This window comes from Salmo salar, chromosome ssa18, assembly GCF_905237065.1.
Source record: "Salmo salar chromosome ssa18, Ssal_v3.1, whole genome shotgun sequence".
In the NCBI taxonomy this organism is placed as follows: Eukaryota; Metazoa; Chordata; class Actinopteri; order Salmoniformes; family Salmonidae; genus Salmo; species Salmo salar.
Genome location: NC_059459.1, coordinates 38,346,492 through 38,371,320, shown reverse-complemented (window position 1 = coordinate 38,371,320; position 24,829 = coordinate 38,346,492). Strand labels below are relative to the sequence as shown.

Here is a 24,829-nt window from a genome sequence, read left to right as displayed (position 1 = left end):
TAAGTTAATATTACTCACTACAACCCATTTGACCTTTGACCTTGGTCTAAAGTAGCGCACTAAAAGCATAGTGTTCCATTTGGGAAGCAGGCTGTGTCCTACCATCTGGGTGTTCGTAAGGTAGCCAGGTGTGCTTGGTGTTCTTGTGGTATTTGTTGCTCCTCTGGACACACTGTTGAGCGCGGAAGTCTTCATAGGGTCCAGCACACTCCTCCATGTTACACATCTGGTAATCAAAGGTGGACCCGGGGCAATCCCGCCCGCCGTACGCAGGCCTGGAGACAGGGGGCGACAACAACACAGAAACAATAAACAACAACAGAGTAATCAACACCGATTGTGTATCCCAAATGGGACCCTATTCTCTATGGACCCAGGTCAAAAGTAGCGCAGTGAATAGGGAATAGAGTGCAATTTGAGATGCAGACCAGGAGGGCCTGTCGTCCAGGTTCAGTTCCATTTAACTGTAATGTGGATCATGGTAGAACTGGGCCTGTCGTCCAGGTTCAGTGATTAGATCCATTTAACTGTAATGTGGATCATGGAAGAACTGGGCCTGTCGTCCAGGTTCAGTGATTAGATCCATTTAACTGTAATGTGGATCATGGTAGAACTGGGCCTGTCGTCCAGGTTCAGTGATTAGATCCATTCAACTGTAATGTGGATCATGGTAGAACTGGGCCTGTCGTCCAGGTCCAGTGATTAGATCCATTTAACTGTAATGTGGATCATGGTAGAACTGGGCCTGTCGTCCAGGTCCAGTGATTAGATCCATTTAACTGTAATGTGGATCATGGTAGAACTGGGCCTGTCGTCCAGGTCCAGTTATTAGATCCATTTAACTGTAATGTGGATCATGGTAGAACTGGGCCTGTCGTCCAGGTCCAGGGATTAGATCCATTTAACTGTAATGTGGATCATGGTAGAACTGGGCCTGTCGTCCAGGTCCAGTTATTAGATCCATTTAACTGTAATGTGGATCATGGTAGAACTGGGCCTGTCGTCCAGGTCCAGTTATTAGATCCATTTAACTGTAATGTGGATCATGGTAGAACTGGGCCTGTCGTCCAGGTCCAGGTATTAGATCCATTTAACTGTAATGTGGATCATGGTAGAACTGGGCTTGTCGTCCAGGTCCAGTTATTAGATCCATTTAACTGTAATGTGGATCATGGTAGAACTGGGCCTGTCGTCCAGGTCCAGTTATTAGATCCATTTAACTGTAATGTGGATCATGGTAGAACTGGGCCTGTCGTCCAGGTCCGGTTATTAGATCCATTTAACTGTAATGTGGATCATGGTAGAACTGGGCTTGTCGTCCAGGTCCAGTTGTTAGATCCATTTAACTGTAATGTGGATCATGGTAGAACTGGGCCTGTCGTCCAGGTCCAGGTATTAGATCCATTTAACTGTAATGTGGATCATGGTAGAACTGGGCCTGTCGTCCAGGTTCAGGGATTAGATCCATTTAACTGTAATGTGGATCATGGTAGAACTGGGCCTGTCGTCCAGGTCCAGGGATTAGATCCATTTAACTGTAATGTGGATCATGGTAGAACTGGGCCTGTCGTCCAGGTCCAGTTATTAGATCCATTTAACTGTAATGTGGATCATGGTAGAACTGGGCCTGTCGTCCAGGTCCAGTTATTAGATCCATTTAACTGTAATGTGGATCATGGTAGAACTGGGCCTGTCGTCCAGGTCCAGGAATTAGATCCATTTAACTGTAATGTGGATCATGGTAGAACTGGGCTTGTCGTCCAGGTCCAGTTATTAGATCCATTTAACTGTAATGTGGATCATGGTAGAACTGGGCCTGTCGTCCAGGTCCAGTTATTAGATCCATTTAACTGTAATGTGGATCATGGTAGAACTGGGCTTGTCGTCCAGGTCCAGTTATTAGATCCATTTAACTGTAATGTGGATCATGGTAGAACTGGGCTTGTCGTCCAGGTCCAGTTATTAGATCCATTTAACTGTAATGTGGATCATGGTAGAACTGGGCTTGTCGTCCAGGTCCAGTTATTAGATCCATTTAACTGTAATGTGGATCATGGTAGAACTGGGCTTGTCGTCCAGGTCCAGTTATTAGATCCATTTAACTAGCTCTGAGTAATGAGTCTCTTGTGAGGGTCATGATGTAGTACACAGGGTTAATTATTATTTAGATGACACGTATGCACATACAGTACACGCATAAAGTCACGCACGCACGGAAACATGCATGCACACAAACACACACACACACAAATATCCAAGGAAAGTTCAGCGTAAAGAAACACATGATCCTCTTTGACTTTCCTTCAGACATCCTCTGACACGTCTCTGACTAAAGAGACAAAGTATCTGTGAACTACATGTCACATTATGTGTATGAATCATATAGTCTGTATATAGAAGTCCTAACAGGATGTAGGTAGAAGTCCTAACAGGATGTAGAGGGTAATGTCAGTAAGGACAGGGTGTATGAATCATATAGCCTGTATATAGAAGTCCTAACAGGATGTAAGTAGAAGTCCTAACAGGATATAGAGGGTAACGTCAGTAAGGAGACCTAAGAACCCACCCCAGAGACAGATTTATACATCTCTATCCACACTACCCACAATGCCCCACACCTGTTCCCCTGTGACAGACACTCACACAGGGTTGTTACAAGTTCTGCTCCGGGAGCGTACTCCACCTCCACAGGTTCTGGAGCAGGACCCAAACTTAGTCCAGGACCCCCAGTTACCGTCATGGCCCTGAGGTTGGTTAGAGGAGCGCCAGATACAGTGGCCCTTGAAGCACCACTAAATAAACAGACAGGACACAGGAGAGTCAACAGGGCATACAGACATGGGGTGGCAGTGTAGCCTAGTGGTTAGAGCGTTGGACTAGTAACCAAAAGGTTGCAAGATTGAATCCCTGAGCTGACAAGGTACAAAAATCTGTCGTTCTGCCCCTGAACAAGGCAGTTTAACCCACTGTTCCTAGGCTGTCATTGTAAATAAGAATTTGTTCTTAACTGACTTGCCTAGTTAAATAAAGGTAAAGAAATAAACATACAATACATAGAATATCTGTCCATTTATCAGCCCTATTACCATTAAAACCATGGCTAGAATGGAGCCCTGACCATGTCAATGGTATATAAGAACTCTTAGAGTGATGACGGCTAAAGGAACATGGATAGAACACTGTTATGACCCCCGTTACTCCATGAATCATGACTAGCCAATGAAATGCTAACTTCATGCTAATGAAATGCTTAGTAAGTACATTCAAACTGTTCCTTCTGTTTATCCATTTGAACTATTGTGTACTTTTACAAGGGCTTTTTATTTTTTTAACTTCAGAAAGGAGACGGTGGAGTCAACAGTGTATACAATATCTTTCCATTCATTGGCTCCATTAGCATTTAAACCATGACTAGAATGAGCCCTGAACATCTTCTGGGTCAGAGTTCACAACAACTGTTATGCTTCAAGCAATCCTGGCTAAAGGAACATGGATAGAACATGAGAACGAACAGTATTCATCCATGAGGTATGAATAGCTGATTAATAAATACTTGTTTAATGCTGTTTAAATGAATGGGTAAGGTGCCACCTGTGTTACACATCCATTGCAGTTGGACATGTGGGACATAGAACAAATATATGCACCCACCAAAAATTATTATTATAACATTCAAACTGGCCGATATGTTCTTTCTAATATTAATTTAGGAAAACTTCTTCAAGTAATTGTGTACTTTTTGGAGAACTGTTTCTAAAGATGAAGTATAGCACTGTATATTATTAGGTCTATCTATTGTCACCAGAAACCCATGGTTTCTTTTTGAACCATTTCCCACCTTCGACGGTGCACACTCTGTCCCATCCACCGGCGGACCCTTCTTGGTCTTACAAAAGTACTGGTTGTCAGGGTGACTACACCACAGCTGCTTGCAGGGATCGTAGGTCCGGAACTGTAGGAGGAGAGAGACAGAGACACAGAGCGACACAGAGAGACAGAGACACAGAGAGACAGAGAGACACAGAGAGACACAGAGACACAGAGAGACACAGAGACACAGAGAGAGACACAGAGACACAGAGAGACAGAGAGACACAGAGAGACAGAGAGAGACACAGAGACACAGAGCGACACAGAGAGACACAGAGACACAGAGAGACACAGAGACACAGAGACACAGAGCGACACAGAGCGACACAGAGAGACACAGAGACACAGAGAGACACAGAGACACAGAGAGAGACACAGAGACACAGAGAGACAGAGAGACACAGAGAGACAGAGAGACACAGAGACACAGAGACACAGAGACACAGAGACACAGAGAGACAGACAGAGACACAGAGACACAGAGAGACACAGAGAGACACAGAGACACACAGAGCGACACAGACAGACACAGAGCGACACAGAGCGACACAGAGCGACACAGAGACACAGAGCGACACAGAGAGACACAGAGAGACACAGAGACAGAGAGACAGAGAGACAGAGAGAGAGAGACAAAGAGACAGAGAGACAGAGGAGAGAGACAGAGAGAGAGAGTGTTAAGAAAGAGGATGTCAGAGAAAAGAGGAGAGAGTAGGGAAGAGGTAGTCAGAGAGAGAGATGAGAGGTAGTTAGTGCATTTCTGTGACCAGACTACGGGTCACCTAGTCTCTTCCCAGAAGTCATGGCCCCTCTGCAATCTCAAACAGGGAAAGTAGGACCCAGCAAAAAGCAGCCCACTCTATCTAAGCCTATGGACCAGGGGGATAACAAGGAGAACGCAGGACCAACCCTGCTCCAAAACTAACCTTTGGAATATTTGAATCCCATTCTCAGAAGATCAAAGTCCTGAGTGGTACTGAGAGCCCCATGCAGTCCTGAATCTGCGTCCCAAATGGCAAGCTATTCCCGATGGGCCCTGGTAAAAAAACAGTGCACTATATATGGAATAGGGTGCCATTTGGGACACTCATTGACAGGCTGCCCCGTCACCAACGGCCAAAGTTGTTATTCTCAGATCTCAGGGGTCTAGCTAGCTAGTGGAGTGGACTTACAGCGGTGCACATCTTGTAGCCCACGCCGAAATCAAAACGACACTGCTCGTCCATGGAGTAGTTAATCCCAGGTAGCTCAGGAAGCTTGGGCCACTTGTGTTCAAAAGGGTTGTCCAGGAGACAGTCATAAGAGCTGGAGGAGGATAAAACACATCAGAACAGAGACAGTCATAAGAGCTGGAGGAGGATAAAACACATCAGAACAGAGACAGTCATAAGAGCTGGAGGAGGATAAAACACATCAGAACAGAGACAGTCATAAGAGCTGGAGGAGGATAAAACACATCAGAACAGAGACAGTCATAAGAGCTGGAGGGATAAAACACATCAGAACAGAGACAGTCATAAGAGCTGGAGGAGGATAAAACACATCAGAACAGAGACAGTCATAAGAGCTGGAGGGATAAAACACATCAGAACAGAGACAGTCATAAGAGCTGGAGGAGGATAAAACACATCAGAACAGAGACAGTCATAAGAGCTGGAGGAGGATAAAACACATCAGAACAGAGACAGTCATAAGAGCTGGAGGAGGATAAAACACATCAGAACAGAGACAGTCATAAGAGCTGGAGGAGGATAAAACACATCAGAACAGAGACAGTCATAAGAGCTGGAGGAGGATAAAACACATCAGAACAGAGACAGTCATAAGAGCTGGAGGAGGATAAAACACATCAGAACAGAGACAGTCATAAGAGCTGATAAATTGATCAGAAATACAGTGTTGACATTGTTAATGTTGTAAATGACTACTGTAGCTGGAAACGGCTGAATTGTTATGGAATATCTACATAGGCGTACAGAGACCCATTATCAGCAACCATCACTCCTGTGTTCCAATGGCACGTTGTGTTAGCTAATCCAAGTTTATCATTTAAAAAGGCTAATTGATCATTAGAAAACCCTTTTGCAATTATGTTAGCACAGATGAAAACTGTTCTGATTAAAGAAGCAATAAAACAGGCCTTTAGACTAGTTGAGTATCTGAAGCATCAGCATTTGTGGGTTCGATTACATGCTCAAACTGGCCAGAAACAAATTACTTTTTTCTGAAACTCGTCAGTCTATTCTTGTTCTGAGAAATGAAGGCTATTCCATGCGAGAAATTGCCAAGAAACTGAAGATCTCGTACAACGCTGTGCACTACTCCCTTCACAGAACAGCGCAAACTGTCTCTAACCAGAATAGAAAGAGGAGTGGGAGGCCCCAGTGCACAACTGAGGAAGAGGACAAGTACATCAGAGTGTCTAGTTTGAGAAACAGACGCCTCACAAGTCCTCAACTGGCAGCTTCATTAAATAGTACCCGCAAAACACCAGTCTCAACGTCAACAGTGAAGAGGCGACTCCGAGATGCTGGCCTTCTAGGCAGAGTTGCAAAGAAAAAGCCATATCTCAGACTGGCCAATAAAAAGAAAAGATTAAGACGGGCAAAAGAACACAGACACTGGACAGAGGAACTCTGCCTAGAAGACCAGCATCCCGGAGTCGCCTCTTCACTGTTGACCTGATATAGGTCAGTGATACATGTCTCTGATAGGTCAGTGATATATGTCTCTGAAAGGTCAGTGATATAGGTCAGTGATATATGTCTCTGATAGGTCAGTGATATATGTCTCTGATAGGTCAGTGATATAGGTCAGTGATACATGTCTCTGATAGGTCAGTGATATATGTCTCTGATAGGTCAGTGATACATGTCTCTGATAGGTCAGTGATATAGGTCAGTGATATATGTCTCTGATAGGTCAGTGATATAGGTCAGTGATATATGTCTCTGATAGGTCAGTGATAGGTCAGTGATATAGGTCAGTGATATATGTCTCTGATAGGTCAGTGATATAGGTCAGTGATATATGTCTCTGATAGGTCAGTGATATAGGTCAGTGATATAGGTCAGTGATATATGTCTCTGATAGGTCAGTGATATAGGTCAGTGATATAGGTCAGTGATACATGTCTCTGATAGGTCAGTGATACATGTCTCTGATAGGTCAGTGATATAGGTCAGTGATATAGGTCAGTGATAAATGTCTCTGATAGGTCAGTGATATAGTTCAGTGATATAGTTCAGTGATATAGGTCAGTGATATAGGTCAGTGATATAGGTCAGTGATATATGTCTCTGATAGGTCAGTGATATAGGTCAGTGATACATGTCTCTGATAGGTCAGTGATATAGGTCAGTGATATAGGTCAGTGATATATGTCTATGATAGGTCAGTGATATATGTCTCTGATAGGTCAGTGATATAGTTCAGTGATATATGTCTCTGATAGGTCAGTGATATAGGTCAGTGATATATGTCTATGATAGGTCAGTGATATAGGTCAGTGATATATGTCTCTGATAGGTCAGTGATATAGTTCAGTGATATAGGTCAGTGATATATGTCTCTGATAGGTCAGTGATATAGTTCAGTGATATAGGTCAGTGATATATGTCTCTGATAGGTCAGTGATATAGGTCAGTGATATAGTTCAGTGATATAGGTCAGTGATACATGTCTCTGATAGGTCAGTGATATAGGTCAGTGATACATGTCTCTGATAGGTCAGTGATATAATTCAGTGATATAGGTCAGTGATACATGTCTCTGATAGGTCAGTGATATAGGTCAGTGATACATGTCTCTGATAGGTCAGTGATATAGGTCAGTGATAGGTCAGTGATATATGTCTATGATAGGTCAGTGATATATGTCAGTGATACATGTCAGTGATGTCAGTGTTATGTCAGTGACCAGGATTCCTGGAAAAGCTGTGAATTCTGGGAAAGTTGTCAGAACCCTAGTCAGTGGTATGGTGAAGGCTGCACTTACTGGATGTATCGGTTCAGTTCCTGTTTACTGCAGCGTGACCAGTGGTAGCGATGGAAGGCTGCTTGGACCAGCGGTGCCATGATACTCCCCATACTGGTCTCGTCAGAACAACGATTCCCCTGTCCGTCATGTTCCATACCTAACCTGTTGAAATGGTACCTGAGTTATTGATGAGCAAAACACACTATTACGCTCAAACACAAAGCCTGCGTCTCAAATGGCACTCTATTCCCTATATAGGCCACTACTGTTGACTAGGGCCCATAGGCCTCAGATCAAAAGTAACGCACTGTATAGTGAATACGGTGCGGTTTAGTAAGTAGACAAATTCTCTGTGCTTAGGAACACTTAAGATACTTCTTATAATTATGCAATGGTCCTGGCTAGACTAAGTAGAGCAGCAGCTCTTATGTAATGGTCCTGGCTAGAATCTATAGAGCAACAGCTCTAATGTAATGGTCCTGGCTAGACTCTATAGAGCAACAGCTCTAATGTAATGGTCCTGGCTAGACTCTATAGAGCAACAGCTCTAATGTAATGGTCCTGGCTAGACTAAGTAGAGCAGCAGCTCTTATGTAATGGTCCTGGCTAGACTCTAGTGGAGCAGCAGCTCTTATGTAATGGTCTTGGCTAGACTAAGTGGAGCAGCAGCTCTTATGTAATGGTCCTGGCTAGACTAAGTGGAGCAGCAGCTCTAATGTAATGATCCTGGCTAGACTAAGTGGAGCAGCAGCTCTTATGTAATGGTCCTGGCTAGACTAAGTAGAGCAGCAGCTCTAATGTAATGGTCCTGGCTAGACTAAGTGGAGCAGCAGCTCTTATGTAATGGTCCTGGCTAGACTAAGTGGAGCAGCGGCTCTTATGTAATGATCCTGGCTAGACTAAGTAGAGCAGCAGCTCTTATGTAATGGTCCTGGCTAGACTCTATACAGCAGCAGCTCTAATGTAATGATCCTGGCTAGACTAAGTGGAGCAGCAGCTCTTATGTAATGGTCCTGGCTAGACTAAGTAGAGCAGCAGTTCTTATGTAATGGTCCTGGCTAGACTAAGTGGAGCAGCAGCTCTTATGTAATGGTCCTGGCTAGACTAAGTGGAGCAGCAGCTCTTATGTAATGATCCTGGCTAGACTAAGTAGAGCAGCAGCTCTTATGTAATGGTCCTGGCTAGACTCTATACAGCAGCAGCTCTAATGTAATGGTTCTGGCTAGACTAAGTAGAGCAGCAGCTCTTATGTAATGGGCCTAGCTAAACTCTATAGAGCAACAGCTCTAATGTAATGGTCCTGGCTAGACTAAGTAGAGCAGCAGCTCTAATGTAATGGTCCTGGCTAGACCAAGCGGAGCAGCAGCTCTAATGTAATGGTCCTGGCTAGACTAAGTGGAGCAGCAGCTCTTATGTAATGGTCTTGGCTAGACTAAGTGGAGCAGCAGCTCTTATGTAATGGTCCTGGCTAGACTAAGTAGAGCAGCAGCTCTAATGTAATGATCCTGGCTAGACTAAGTGGAGCAGCAGCTCTTATGTAATGGTCCTGGCTAGACTAAGTAGAGCAGCAGCTCTTATGTAATGGTCCTGGCTAGACTCTATACAGCAGCAGCTCTAATGTAATGGTTCTGGCTAGACTAAGTAGAGCAGCAGCTCTTATGTAATGGGCCTGGCTAGACTCTATAGAGCAGCAGCTCTAATGTAATGGTCCTGGCTAGACTAAGTAGAGCAGCAGCTCTTATGTAATGATCCTGGCTAGACTAAGTGGAGCAGCAGCTCTTATGTAATGGTCCTGGCTAGACTAAGTGGAGCAGCAGCTCTTATGTAATGGTCCTGGTTAGACTAAGTAGAGCAGCAGCTCTTATGTAATGGTCCTGGCTAGACTCTATACAGCAGCAGCTCTAATGTAATGGTTCTGGCTAGACTAAGTAGAGCAGCAGCTCTTATGTAATGGGCCTGGCTAGACTCTATAGAGCAGCAGCTCTAATGTAATGGTCCTGGCTAGACTAAGTAGAGCAGCAGCTCTTATGTAATGGTCCTGGCTAGACTAAGTAGAGCAGCAGCTCTTATGTAATGGTCCTGGTTAGACTAAGTAGAGCAGCAGCTCTTATGTAATGGTCCTGGCTAGACTCTATAGAGCAGCAGGTCTAATGTAATGGTCCTGGCTAGACTAAGTAGAGCAGCAGCTCTTATGTAATTGTCCTGGCTAGACTCTATAGAGCAGCAGGTCTAATGTATTGGTCCTGGCTAGACTAAGTGGACCAGCAGCTCTAATGTAATGGTCCTGGCTAGACTAAGTGGAGCAGCAGGTCTAATGTAGTGGTCCTGGCTAGACTAAGTAGAGCAGCAGCTCTAATGTAATGGTCCTGGCTAGACTAAGTAGAGCAGCAGCTCTAATGTAATGTGTAATTCACTCAATGTATAATTGGAAAAGCAGTCACACATACTTGTTGCAGGTTAATTATTCAATGATAAACTTGAAAGAAAATAACTAGAATTACAATTTACTTCCTGAATTGACCGACTTGAAATGGAATCGACCCCCATCTGGAGTGTGTCTTAGTTCTGTGTTTTCCAGCTGTGTCCATGACTCTGTTCCCAATGGCAGCCTATTTCCTTTGCAGTGCAGAGAAACCCACACACGCAGCTCTTTGCTTGTGCCCCTTTAGTTTCTTCAAGCTATGGGGCTCATAGGTCCCGTAGGACTCTGGTCAACAGTAGTGAACAACAGGGAGGAGGGCGCCATTTGGGACGCAGCCTGTGTGCTGCGATGACTTACACATGTCCAGTCTCGTGCGCCACCACGAAGGCCGAGGAGAATCCGTCCTCGTGGTTCAGAGTGCAGCTCCTCAGAGGGTGGCACATGCCTGTCACCGGGGCGTAACCTAGGCAACACAGATCACACACAGCACTGATAACAAACCCGCTAGGCAGGCATACGCAGAGATGAAGGGTTGTATAGCTGTTACATCACACCTGGGTTCAAATACTACTTGAAATCATTTGAAATACTTCAGCTGGGCTTGATTGAGCTTGCCTGGCGCTATGGAACCAATGGAATAGTTGCATAAGCGCAAAACCCCGCCCCCCTGGCACTCCAGGCAGACTAAACGTGGTGTTTAAAGTATTACAATTAAAAACAAATATTACTTGAACCCAGGTCTGGTACATATGCCTCTCTAAGGCTCTGCTCAAACCCTGGTTATGATGATGTGGTGAGGTTCTGTCACGTCCTGGCCAGTATAAGGTTAATTGGTATTGTAGTTTGGTCAGGACGTGGCAGAGGGTATTCGTTTTATGTGGTTCGGGGTGGTGTGTTTGTTGAAGGGGCATTTGATTTAAGTATTCCGGGGTTTTTGGGCACTGTTTGGTTTTCATGTATTCTATGTTTAGTCTAGTGTGTCTGTTTCTATGTTTGGTTAATTGGGGTTGGGACTCTCAGTTGAAGGCAGGTGTTGTCTATTTGCCTTTGACTGAGAGTCCCATATATTAGGGTGTGTTTGTTATTTGTGGGTGATTGTTCTGTGTTAGCCTTGTGCCTTGCAGACTGTCAATAGATCGTTCGTTCTCTTGTTTGTTGTTTTTGTGTTTGTTTTGATTTAATTAAATGTTCAAAATGAACAATCGCAAGCCTGCTGCGTTTTGGTCCTCTTTAACCGACGACAAGCGTGACAGGTTCGATAAAGGTGAGACTAGGTCGGCCTGCTTTTAGATGTCTCCCGACAGACGTCTTCAATACCAATTGATCTAGTAAATCATACATTAATCATACATTCATCATACATTCATATCTTGGTCAGTGGTCATCTTCATCTACAGGGAGGCCAATTAAGAACACATTCCTATTTGCAACGACAACCTGTCAAGAGGCATATAAAGTACCTATTGCATTTTGCAATAGTTTTGTGTAGATGAGAAACAGTACGTATGGTCTCCTGACACTGGTAGGTACTTCTAGCTGTCAGAATTCTCAGAATGCGCGCACATTTTTACAGCTAGTAGTTGTGTAAACAAAGCTACTGCGTAAACATTGCTGCTAATACAGGATGTTTGATTGACTTCAGCTCTAAGTGTTTTTTTTTACATAGGAGAAAATGATGAATTATCCCAAAAGAGCCAATGCTATTATAATTATAGTGTCTGACATATACATACTGACATTAACAAAAAACTACTATTTGGACACAAATCAGAACAACTAATATGAAAATGAACACAGATTACTGTATATAAAGCATGTCGTCTTCATGTGTGGCTAAATCCCAAATGGCACCCTGTTCCCTATATAGTACACTACTTTTGACCAGGGACCATAGTGCACATCATAGGGAATAGTGTGCCATCTGGGACAGATGCACATGAAGAAGACTTGCTTTATAGTCTGTGTTAATTTTCATAGTAGATGTTGTGATTTGTGTCCAATGAGCAGTTTGTTGTTGATAGCAGTAAGTACGTGTCTCTGTCGTAGGCTGATACGTGCTGCTGAACAGATGAATAAAATACCCTTTAAAAATATACTGTGTCAATAATCAGGAAATGCCCAAAGGCAGGAAATGATGCTACGACAAAATTGAAAAACTGTCAAACTTTGAGAAAGGCCTGAAGATTTTGTCTGTGTACTTGCTCGTGTCGAAATTCCTCCTCTATGTACTAAAATAAACAGTAAGCTTGAAAGCATTTTGTTAAACCCAGCACAGACAGACCAACACAAGCTTGTTAAAACCAAACACAACCGTATAATATAACCCAACAATACAGTAATGACACATATTTAAACACAAAGCACAAAGGACACATGAATATAACTACTATACTATATAGTATATATAACTACTATACATAAGTACTATACTATATACTATACATAAGTGCTATACTGTATACTATATATAAAACAACTATACACTATATATAACTACTATATTATATACTATATATAACTACTATACATATATATATACACACACAACTACTATACACTATATATAACTACTATACTACATAGTATACACTATATATAACTACTATACTATATATAACTACTATACTACTACTATATTATATATATATATATATACATTTCATTTCATGCATTTTTTTGTACTGGCCCCCCGTGGGAATCGAACCCACAACCCTGGCGTTGCAAACACCATGCTCTACCAACTGAGCCACATGGAAGGCAATACTATATATATAACTACTATACTACATACTAACTACTATACACTATATATAACTACTATACTATATATAACTACTATACTATATATAACTACTATACTACATACTAACTACTATATACAATATACTAACTATATATAACTATATACTATATATAACTTCTATACTACATACTAACTACTATACACTATATACTAACTACTATACTATATATAACTACTATACTCGATCAAGAGATGTGCAGCGATCCAGATTAGCTAAGCGTTTTGTTTGGTTCAAATGCAAAAATGTTTGGGGTTTGTTGTTCAAACAAATGATCATGCTCTCTGACCATGTGAAGACCTTTGGCATGCAGGTAAAAAGCAGCAAATGCAGATACAGACAGATATTGATGATCAGGGCTGCTTCAGTTGGCCATGTCCCAAATGCCAATCTATTCCCTATATAGAGGACTACTTTTTTGACAAGAGCTCTATTGGTCCTGGTCCAAAGTAGTGCACTACATAGTGAATGGGGTACCATTTGGGACTCTTGCTCTGTGGTGATTAGCTAGAACCCAGACTTAGTTAGACTTAGTTATACTTAGTTAGAATGGCTTAGTTAGACTTAGTTCTACTTAGTTAGAATGGCTTATTTAGACTGGCTTAGTTAGACTTAGTTGTACTTAGTTAGAATGGCTTAGTTAGACTTGGTTGTACTTAGAATGGCTTAGTTAGACTTAGACTTAGTTAGAATGGCTTAGTTAGACTTAGACTTAGTTCTACTTAGTTAGAATGGTTTAGTTAGACTTAGTCTACTTAGTTAGACTGGCTTAGTTCTACTTAGTTAGAATGGTTTAGTTAGACTTAGTTGTACTTAGTTTTACTTTGTTAGAATGGCTTAGTTGTTAGACTTAGTTAGAATGGCTTAGTTAGGCTTAGTTGTACTTAGTTAGAATGGCTTAGTTAGACTTAGTTCTACTTAGTTAGAATGGCTTAGTTAGACTTAGTTCTACTTAGTTAGAATGGCTTAGTTAGACTTAGTTAGACTTAGTTGGAATAGCTTAGTTAGATTTAGTTAGAATGATGGATGGTGTTTATTCTTCCATGAAAGTTTAGTTGCTCATCACCTATTTAAATGCTGCAAGCAAAATGGCACAACATAAAAGCAATGGAGATGCGCTAGCTAAGCCCTTTATCTGAAGACAGATAAAAGATATTCAAGAGAATGTAGACTATATACATTCCCATTAAAAAGCCATGGTGAGCTTGGCATGGAAGAGTATGAGAAAAAGTTGCAGTAGGTACAGTAGCTATGGTACAGTAGCTATAGTACATTAGCTATAGTGCAGAAGCTATAGTACAGTAGCTATGGTATAGTAGCTATAGTACAGTAGCTATAGAACAGTAGTTATAGTTATACACTGAACAAAAATATAAACGCAACATGCAACAATTTCAAAGATTTTACTGGGTTACAGTTCATATAAGGAGATCTGTCATTGGAAATACATTCATTAAGCCCTAATCTATGGATTTCACATGACTGGAAATACATATACATCTCCTCCGCATAGAGTTGATCAGGCTGTTGAGTTTGGGCTGTGGAATGTTGTCCCACTCCTCTTCAATGGCCGTGCGAAGTTGCTGGATATTGGCGGGAACTGGAACACGCTGTCATTCACCAGTGGTCCCGTGTGGCTCAGTTGGTAGAGCATGGTGTTTGCAACGCCAGGGTTGTGGGTTTGATTCCCACGGGGGACCAGTACAGAAAAAATAATAATAATTAAAAATAAAAAATGTATGAAATGTATGCATTCACTACTGTAAGTCGCTCTGGATAAGAGTGTCTGCTAAATGACTAAAATGTAAAAATTTTCACGTCAACCCAGAACATCTCAAACATGCTCAGTGGGTGGCATGTCTGGTGAGTATGCAGGCTGTGGAAGAACTGGGACATTTTCAGCTTCCAGGAATTGTTTACAAATCCTTGTGACATGAGGCTGTGCTTTATCATGCTGAAACATGAGGTGATGGTGGCGGATAAATGGCACGACAATGGGCCTCAGGAACTCGTCACGTTATCTCTGTGCATTCAAATTGCCATTGATAAAATGCAATTGTGTTCATTGTCCGCAGCCTATACCATAACCCCATCGCCACCGTGGGGCACTCTGTTCACAACGTTGACATCAGCAAACTGCTTGCCCACACGATGCCATACACACTGTCTGCCATCTACCCGGTACAGTTGAAACCGGGATTCATCCATGAAGAGCACACTTCTCCAGCGTGCCAGCGGCCATTAAAGGTGAGCTTTTGACCACTGCAATCAGGTCAAGACCCTGGTGAGGACAACAAGCACGCAGTTGAGCTTCCCTGAGACGGTTTCTGACAGTTTGTGCAGAAATTATTCGGTTTCAGACAATCCCACAGGTGAAGAAGCCTGATGTGGAGGTCCTGGGCTGCCGTGGTTACACGTGCTCTGCGGTTGTGAGGCCGGTTGGACGTAATTCTCTAAAACAACATTGGAGGCGGCTTATGGTAGAGAAATTAACATTACGTTCTCTTGCAACAGCTCTGGTGGACATTCATGTAGTCAGCATACCCATTGTACGCTCCTACATTTGTGGCATTGTGTTTTAGAGTGGCCTTTTATTGTCCCCAGCACAAGGTGCACCTGTGTAATGATCATGCTGTTTTATCAGCTTCTTGATATGCCACACCTGTCAGGTGGATGAATTATCTTATCAACGGAGAAATGCTCACTAACAGGGATGTAAACAAATTTATGCACAACATTTGTGAGAAATACATTTTTTTGTGCGTATGGAACATTTCTGGGATCTTTTATTTCAGCTCATGAAACATGGGTCCAACACTTTACATGTTGCGTGTATATTTTTGTTCAGTATAAATCACACCTATATATTCCATGAATGATATGAGTCAGTAATTTAGATATTTTTATTTATTTAATTAGGCAAGTCAGTTAAGAACAAATTCTTATTTACAATGACGGCCTACACCGGACGACGCTGGGCCAATTGTGCGCCGCCCTACGGGACTCCCAATCACGGCCGGTTGTGATACAGCCTGGATTCGAACCAGGGTGTCTGTAGTGCCGCCTTAAGCACTGAGATGCAGTGCCTTAGACCGCTGTGCCACTCGGGAGATACAGTATATAGTATCATAAATGACACAGATCCTATAGATAAATCACTCAACATACCTGTCAGTGGTTACTGATACAGTGAGAGGACAATCACATACATTCAACATACCTGTCAGTGGTTATTGATACAGTGAGAGGACAATCACATACATTCTACATACCTGTCAGTGGTTACTGATACAGTGAGAGGACAATCACATACATTCTACATACCTGTCAGTGGTTACTGATACAGTGAGAGGACAATCACATACATTCTACATACCTGTCAGTGGTTACTGCTACAGTGAGAGGACAATCACATACATTCTACATACCTGTCAGTGGTTACTGATACAGTGAGAGGACAATCACATACATTCTACATACCTGTCAGTGGTTACTGATACAGTGAGAGGACAATCACATACATTCTACATACCTGTCAGTGGTTACTGATACAGTGAGAGGACAATCACATACATTCTACATACCTGTCAGTGGTTACTGATACAGTGAGAGGACAATCACATACATTCTACATACCTGTCAGTGGTTACTGCTACAGTGAGAGGACAATCACATACATTCTACATACCTGTCAGTGGTTACTGCTACAGTGAGAGGACAATCACATACATTCAACATACCTGTCAGTGGTTACTGATACAGTGAGAGGACAATCACATACATTCTACATACCTGTCAGTGGTTACTGCTACAGTGAGAGGACAATCACATACATTCTACATACCTGTCAGTGGTTACTGATACAGTGAGAGGACAATCACATACATTCAATAACAAAATCTTCAGATTTAGTTTATGATTTTCATCCCTCATTAATCTCATCAGAGTTGCATTGAGATGTTAAGATTTAAGATATTAAAGTTTAAAATAAAGCGTTACATAGATTCTGGACCGTTTCCATGTAGTTATTTTTGCTGACTCGTTATAAATAGGAGTTTCCTTTAAGGTCTCGTGGTCTGTATTTGGGTGTAAAATCCTCCAAGTCATCATAAAACTCTGGCAACAGAGTGTGATGTTTACCCCTAAGCCTGGAAGGTTGTTCCCTAGTTGAAGAGGCCAGTCCCAACCCATCCCACGGTGCCTTAGAGATGGGCCTGTTATGGCCATAACATCGCTAGCTGCTACGGTAACGTTTGAAGTTTTTAAACATGACATGTGCTTCAAAGTTAAACCAAAGTCAAAAGTCAATATGTGACAGTGAACTTCAAAAGCAGGAAGCAAGAGGTTTGTTTCTCAAAGCCTTGCGTTGCAGTGACCAAGTCTCAAGAAATGGTGTTGTGATGCAAAACAACTGTACAGATCTTGTTCCAAAATACATACTGTCATGTAAATGTGGATGTGTAATGTAATGTGGATGTGTAATGTAATGTAATGTGGATGTGTACATTTTATAACAAATACTAAGTAATATACCTTCAAGATAATAAACACTTTAACCTTGAACTTGAAGTGTTCCCTCTATAGAGGTTACTCAGAGAGAAAATAGTTGCTATAATACTTACAGTCTATAATACTTTCAAGTCTATGCGTATTAAAGTCAACATGTCTATCTTCATTCACTTGTCTTACAAATAGACAGAGTGGGAGTACTGCAGTACACATTGATTCAGGTAGAGACGATCTTAGATGAGTTGTATTATGTAAAACAACACAGAGAGGACATTTCCTATTTCTGTTTAAATTAGAAGTTACTTACAGACTACCTGGAAACTATAAATACTGGAAAAAGGAAAAATCAAACCATTTCTGAGCATTTTCATGTTTTTTCCCTACATGCCAGAAATCATTATTTTGTCGATCTGATGGTATTTTTGGAAACATAGGTTGGCACCAATGCCCAGTCAGTCAGCAAAGGGTTGGAAAATACTCAATGATGTGCTCAGTGTTATGTGAGGTCACCACTGGAGGCTGTAGACATGCTCAGGACCATGTCAGCGTCACAAAATGGCTCCCTGTTTCCTTTATGCACTACTTTTTGCCAGGGCCCCATTGGGTTCTGGTCACAAGTAGTGCACTATATAGGGAATAGGGTGCCACTTGGGATGGACCCCATTTCTGGACCATAGCAGCAGCTGCCTGCTTCCCTGTAAGTTCCCAGCATGGTTGGGGTCCAGTCCATCACTATTAAAACAATTCCGGAAGTAAACTGACAATCCAATTCCAATTGAAAAGCAAAAAGGGGGAAAAAAATCCGGAATTGGAATTTCAGTTTACTTCCGGAATGGACTTGGAATTGAAACTGACCCCAACTCTGTCAAGTTTCCAGAGACCTTACCTGAGCTAGCCTTGAAAGGAGCCAACCCTTGTGAATGGAAGGAGATATCTGTCGTATCAGTCTGCACAGGCCTCGATCGAGAGAAATACAGTACCTTGCATACCTGCGGGACCAAAATCTTGCCTTGTGAGGAAGATGGCATGGTCATGGTACTCAGCATGATCGGGGTCCCTGCGCTGCTGCGTGTTGGCCCAGCGACACACCTGCTCCAGGCTACGGGACGGGTTCCCACGCTCGATCAGGCTGATGGACTGAGGAAAGAAGAATACCGTTCTCATTTCAGAAGCAATCTACGAGCCTGATCCCAGATCTGTTTGTGCTCTTGCCAACTCCATTGCTGTCATTGTTAAGCCAATGAGCGACAAAGAATTGGCATGATACCCCAAACAGCAGGCACTCAAGCTAACAGCCTACCATAACCGCTGGATAGGATCATCTCACAGTGTTTAATCATTGTTATTAATCTTACTAGCGCTCATTCAGCAGATAGATGACTACTTCAAAATGGTTTTACCTGCAATGATAGGGATCAGCATGCTTGTTTTAGCTACTTGAGTTGAAAGCACTGATTTTTAGTTGCCCTGGATAAGAGTATCTGCTCAATGACTAAAACATAATGTAATTATTAGTTATTGAGAACATACTGTACCTAGGGTGTACTAACATCCCTGGTCAAAAGTAGTACACTATATAAGGAAAAGTAGTACACTTCATAGGGAATGGAGTACCATTTTGGAGGCATCTTTATTGTTTTACAGCAACAGCCTGAAGAGGGTTCTTGTGCTTGAGGAGAATATATATATATTTTTTATTTAACCTTCATTTAACTAGGCAAGTCAGTTAAGAACAAATTCTTATATGCAATGACAGCCTACACCGGCCAAACCCAGACAACGCTGGGCCAATTGTGCGCCGCCCTATGGGACTCCCAATCATGGCCGGTTATGATACAGCCTAGAATCGATCTAGGGTCTGTAGTGACCCCTCTAGCACTGAGATGCAGTGCCTTAGACCGCTGTGATACAGCCTGGAATGGAACCAGGGTCTGTAGTGATGCCTCTAGCACTGAGATGCAGTGCCTTAGATCGCTGTGATACAGCCTGGAATGGAACCAGGGTCTGTAGTGATGCCTCTAGCACTGAGATGCAGTGCCTTAGACCGCTGTGATACAGCCTGGAATGGAACCAGGGTCTGTAGTGACGCCTCTAGCACTGAGATGCAGTGCCTTAGACCGCTGTGATACAGCCTGGAATGGAACCAGGGTCTGTAGTGACGCCTCTAGCACTGAGATGCAGTGCCTTAGACCGCTGTGATACAGCCTGGAATGGAACCAGGGTCTGTAGTGATGCCTCTAGCACTGAGATGCAGTGTCGTAGACCGCTGTGATACAGCCTGGAATGGAACCAGGGTCTGTAGTGATGCCTCTAGCACTGAGATGCAGTGCCTTAGACCGCTGTGATACAGCCTGGAATGGAACCAGGGTCTGTAGTGATGCCTCTAGCACTGAGATGCAGTGCCTTAGACCGCTGCTCCACTCGGGAGCCCCACTAACCTTATCTAAAAGGTTAGTGACTATAATTGTGCTGCTGGCAACAATTTAAGTTAGTTATTTTTGACAAATAGAATGTTATTTAAGTTCCTGATCTAATAGCTCATTTCTGTAGGCTATGGCAGGTGTTCTAGAATGTTATTTAAGTCCCTGAGCTAATAGCTATTTTCTGTAGGCTATGGCAGGTGTACTAGAATGTTATTTAAGTCCCTGAGCTAATAGCTAATTTCTGTTGGCTATGGCAGGTGTTCTAGCATGTTATTTAAGTCCCTGAGCTAATAGCTCATTTCTGTAGGCTATGGCAGGTGTTGTAGAATGTTATTTATGTCCCTGTGTAGAAATACAGTAAATTAGCTTCAACTCGCCAAAAATCCCTTAGAGGGAAAACAATCTTTAGATGGGAGGAACCACTGAACATCTAACTTGAATATTTGTATTTTTTTTATTTCACCTTTATTTAACCAGGAAGGCCAGTTGAGAACAAGTTCTCATTTACAACTGCGACCTGGCCAAGATAAAGCAAAGCAGTGCGACACAAACAATACAGAGTTACACATGGGATAAACAAACGTACAGTCAATAACACAACAGAAAAATCTATATACAGTGTGTGCAAATGTAGTAAGATTAGGGAGGTAAGGCAATAAATAGCCCATAGTGGCGAAATAATTACAATTTAACAATTAAACACTGGAGTGATAGATGTGCAGAAGATGAATGTGCAAGTAGAGGTACTGGGGTGCAAATAAGCAAAAAAATAAATAACAATATAGGGATGAGGTAGTTGGGTGGGCTATTTACAGATGGGCTGTGTACAGGTGCAATGCTCAGTAAACTGCTCTGACAGCTGATGCTTAAAGTTAGAGAGGGAGATATAAGACTCCAGCTTCAGTGATTTTTGCAATTCGTTCCAGTCTTTGGCAGCAGAGAACTGGAAGGAAAGGCAGCCAAAGGAGGAGTTGGCTTTGGGGATGACCAGTGAGATATACCTGCTGGAGCGCGTGCTACGGGTGGATGCTGCTATGGTGACCAGTGAGCTGAGATAAGGCAGGGTTTTACCTAGCAAAGACTTATAGATGACCTGGAGCCAGTGGGTTTGGCGACGAATATGAGGTCGAGGGCCAGCCAACGAGAGCATACAGGTCGCAGTGGTGGGTAGTATAAGGGGCTTTGGTGACAAAACGGATGGCACTGTGATAGACTACATCCAATTTGTTGAGTAGAGGCTATTTTTTAAATGACATCGCCGAAGTCAAGGATCGGACGGATAGTCAGTTTTACGAGGGTATGTTTGGCAGCACGAGTGAAGGATGCTTTCTTTGTGAAATAGGAAGCCAATTCTAGATTTAATTTTGGATTGGAGATGCTTAATGTGAGTCTGGATGGATCAAGATGGATCACTTCAAATTGATTGATTTGAATAAATTAGGGCAAATACAAATGAACAGTTGAAACAGTTAGTCAATACAATGAATCCTAGTTTCAGCCAATTTAAACACTATTTGTTTCACAATTAGTTGATTTCCCATGGCCACCCCTTATCGCCCCTGGAGAGAGAGAGAAAGAGACAGAGGGAAGGAGACGAGAGAGAGACAGACAGAGGGAAGGAGACGAGAGAGACAGAGAGAAGGAGAGGAGAGAGAGAGACAGAGCGAGCGACGGGTGTAATGTAAACTCTTACCTGTCTGTACCTGACTGTGATCAGGAAGAAGAGAAGTCTTACCTGTCTGAACCTGACTGTGATCAGGAAGAAGAGAAGTCTTACCTGTCTGTACCTGACCGTGATCAGGAAGATGAGAAGTCTTACCTGTCTGTACCTGACCGTGATCAGGAAGATGAGAAGTCTTACCTGTCTGTACCTGACCGTGATCAGGAAGATGAGAAGTCTTACCTGTCTGTACCCAACCATGATCATGCGGACGAGGACGATGTTGATGTTGGTTCCCAAGGACTCATCGTGGTAGATCTCATCAACCTAAGGGAAGCAGCCAGAGAGATAAACAACATTAATTTATTTATTTAGTGAATTCCTTTAGCCAAGCCCTTGCTTCCGGTCCTGCTGAGTTGAGGGTGATTAGGCCCTCCGCTGAGTTGGTAGATTGGACAGACCTTAGGAATGTGGTGCATGGTTTGCTCCACCCCACAGGCACTAAGGCGTGAAGGAGTCTATAGCCTGGTCTCAGATCTGTTTGTGCTGTCATGCCAACTATTATGGTCATTGTCACGCCAATGGTAACAAACATGGGCCCTGGTCAAAAGTTGTGCACTATACAGGGAATAGGGTTCCATTGAGATATATGAGATTGCTTCTGATGCTAGATTCATCATCTCATAGTGTGCTTCTTAATACGCGATGTGATGATAGCTCATAGTACACAGACGTACACAGGCCTACATCAGAGTCTACAGAGTCTACATCAAAGAGTCTACACAGCACGTCACATCTGGCAAAAACACAGCTGGTAGTTTGTTTAGCTTTCAGAAGGATAAGACAGCCATCCAGCCAGGGCCGGCCCTCCAGAAGGATAAGACAGCCAGCCAGCCAGGGCCGGCCCTCCAGAAGGATAAGACAGCCAGCCAGCCAGGGCCGGCCCTCCAGAAGGATAAGACAGCCAGCCAGCCAGGGCCGGCCCTCCAGAAGGATAAGACAGCCAGCCAGCCAGGGCCGGCCCTCCAGAAGGATAAGACAGCCAGCCAGGGCCAGCCTTCCAGAGGTAGGACGAGCAAGTTAACAGAACCGCAAAGTCTCTCTCACTAAATATCTCTATTATACGTACAAACTGGTATCTATGCTGCTACAGTAAAACGACCCTGTATCAAAAACTCTCTCTTAACATTAACAGCAAGCATTAACTAGCATCCATAGCTCGGTCTATGAACTTGAGTGGTTGCATTTCTCCAGCGCCATCCCTCTGCTGTTCACCCCAAAAAAAGTGGTGGGTGTACACTTCTTGTTTAAATCCCAGATTACCCCTTTAATACTAATATCATGCTAATAACCTGTAATAATCTGACACAAAACTTGACAGGACAAGCACCCTACTGAACAATAACCTGTAATAATCTGACATAGAACCTGACAGGACAAACACCTCTACTGAACAATAACCTGTAATAATCTGACATAGAACCTGACAGGACAAGCACCCTACTGAACAATAACCTGTAATAATCTGACATAGAACCTGACAGGACAAACACCTCTACTGAATAATAACCTGTAATAATCTGACATAGAACCTGACAGGATAAACACCCATACTGAACAATAACCTGTAATAATCTGACATAGAACCTGACAGGACAAGCACCCTACTGAACAATAACCTGTAATAATCTGACATAGAACCTGACAGGACAAGCACCCCTACTGAACAATAACCTGTAATAATCTGACATAGAACCTGACAGGACAAACACCTCTACTGAACAATAACCTGTAATAATCTGACATAGAACCTGACAGGATAAACACCATACTGAACAATAACCTGTAATAATCTGACATAGAACCTGACAGGATAAACACCCCTACTGAACAATAACCTGTAATAATCTGACATAGAACCTGACAGGACAAGCACCCTACTGAACAATAACCTGTAATAATCTGACATAGAACCTGACAGGACAAACACCTCTACTGAATAATAACCTGTAATAATCTGACATAGAACCTGACAGGATAAACACCCCTACTGAACAATAACCTGTAATAATCTGACATAGAACCTGACAGGATAAACACCCCTACTGAACAATAACCTGTAATAATCTGACATAGAACCTGACAGGACAAACACCCCTACTGAACAATAACCTGTAATAATCTGACATAGAACCTGACAGGACAAGCACCCTACTGAACAATAACCTGTAATAATCTGACATAGAACCTGACAGGATAAACACCCTACTGAACAATAACCTGTAATAATCTGACATAGAACCTGACAGGACAAACACCCCTACTGAATAATAACCTGTAATAATCTGACATATAACCTGACAGGACAAACACCCCTACTGAACAATAACCTGTAATAATCTGACATAGAACCTGACAGGACAAACACCTCTACTGAATAATAACCTGTAATAATCTGACATAGAACCTGACAGGATAAACACCCTACTGAACAATAACCTGTAATAATCTGACATAGAACCTGACAGGATAAACACCCCTACTGAACAATAACCTGTAATAATCTGACATAGAACCTGACAGGACAAGCACCCTACTGAACAATAACCTGTAATAATCTGACATAGAACCTGACAGGACAAACACCCCTACTGAACAATAACCTGTAATAATCTGACATAGAACCTGACAGGACAAACACCCCTACTGAACAATAACCTGTAATAATCTGACATAGAACCTGACAGGACAAACACCCTACTGAACAATAACCTGTAATAATCTGACATAGAACCTGACAGGACAAACACCCTACTGAACAATAACCTGTAATAATCTGACATAGAACCTGACAGGACAAACACCCCTACTGAACAATAACCTGTAATAATCTGACATAGAACCTGACAGGACAAACACCCCTAATGAATACTGATCCACTTGGCTCAATAGTTCACACCAATGTGCTTCCACTCGACAGCACAGGAGTGGAAGCAATCCCCTTTACAGAGAGAATGTGTGTGTGTGTGTGTGTGTGTGTGTGTGTGTGTGTGTGTGTGTGTGTGTGTGCGTGTGCGTGTGTGTGCGCATCTGTCTGTCTGCTCTCTGATGGTTTAGTTTTGCATACATGGAATAGGATGCTGCTATCCACAGTGGGTGGCTGGTA

The 24,829-nt window shown here is 42.6% G+C and overlaps 1 protein-coding gene across 3 annotated transcripts in view; it reads right to left on the bottom strand.

The window, feature by feature from the left end:
• Positions 1 to 24,829, bottom strand: part of LOC106593178 (A disintegrin and metalloproteinase with thrombospondin motifs 3) — a 132,716-nt gene that overhangs the window by 42,144 nt on the left and 65,743 nt on the right. For all 3 annotated transcript variants that reach the window (XM_045701095.1, XM_045701096.1, XM_045701094.1), the window contains exons 5-12: positions 21,907 to 21,990; positions 18,561 to 18,717; positions 10,628 to 10,733; positions 7,867 to 8,010; positions 5,043 to 5,175; positions 3,839 to 3,952; positions 2,644 to 2,792; positions 103 to 275 (exon numbers count right to left, since the gene is read on the bottom strand). In XM_045701095.1, coding sequence (XP_045557051.1) covers positions 103 to 275; positions 2,644 to 2,792; positions 3,839 to 3,952; positions 5,043 to 5,175; positions 7,867 to 8,010; positions 10,628 to 10,733; positions 18,561 to 18,717; positions 21,907 to 21,990 — 1,060 coding nt within the window. The remainder of the gene's footprint in view (positions 1 to 102; positions 276 to 2,643; positions 2,793 to 3,838; positions 3,953 to 5,042; positions 5,176 to 7,866; positions 8,011 to 10,627; positions 10,734 to 18,560; positions 18,718 to 21,906; positions 21,991 to 24,829) is intronic.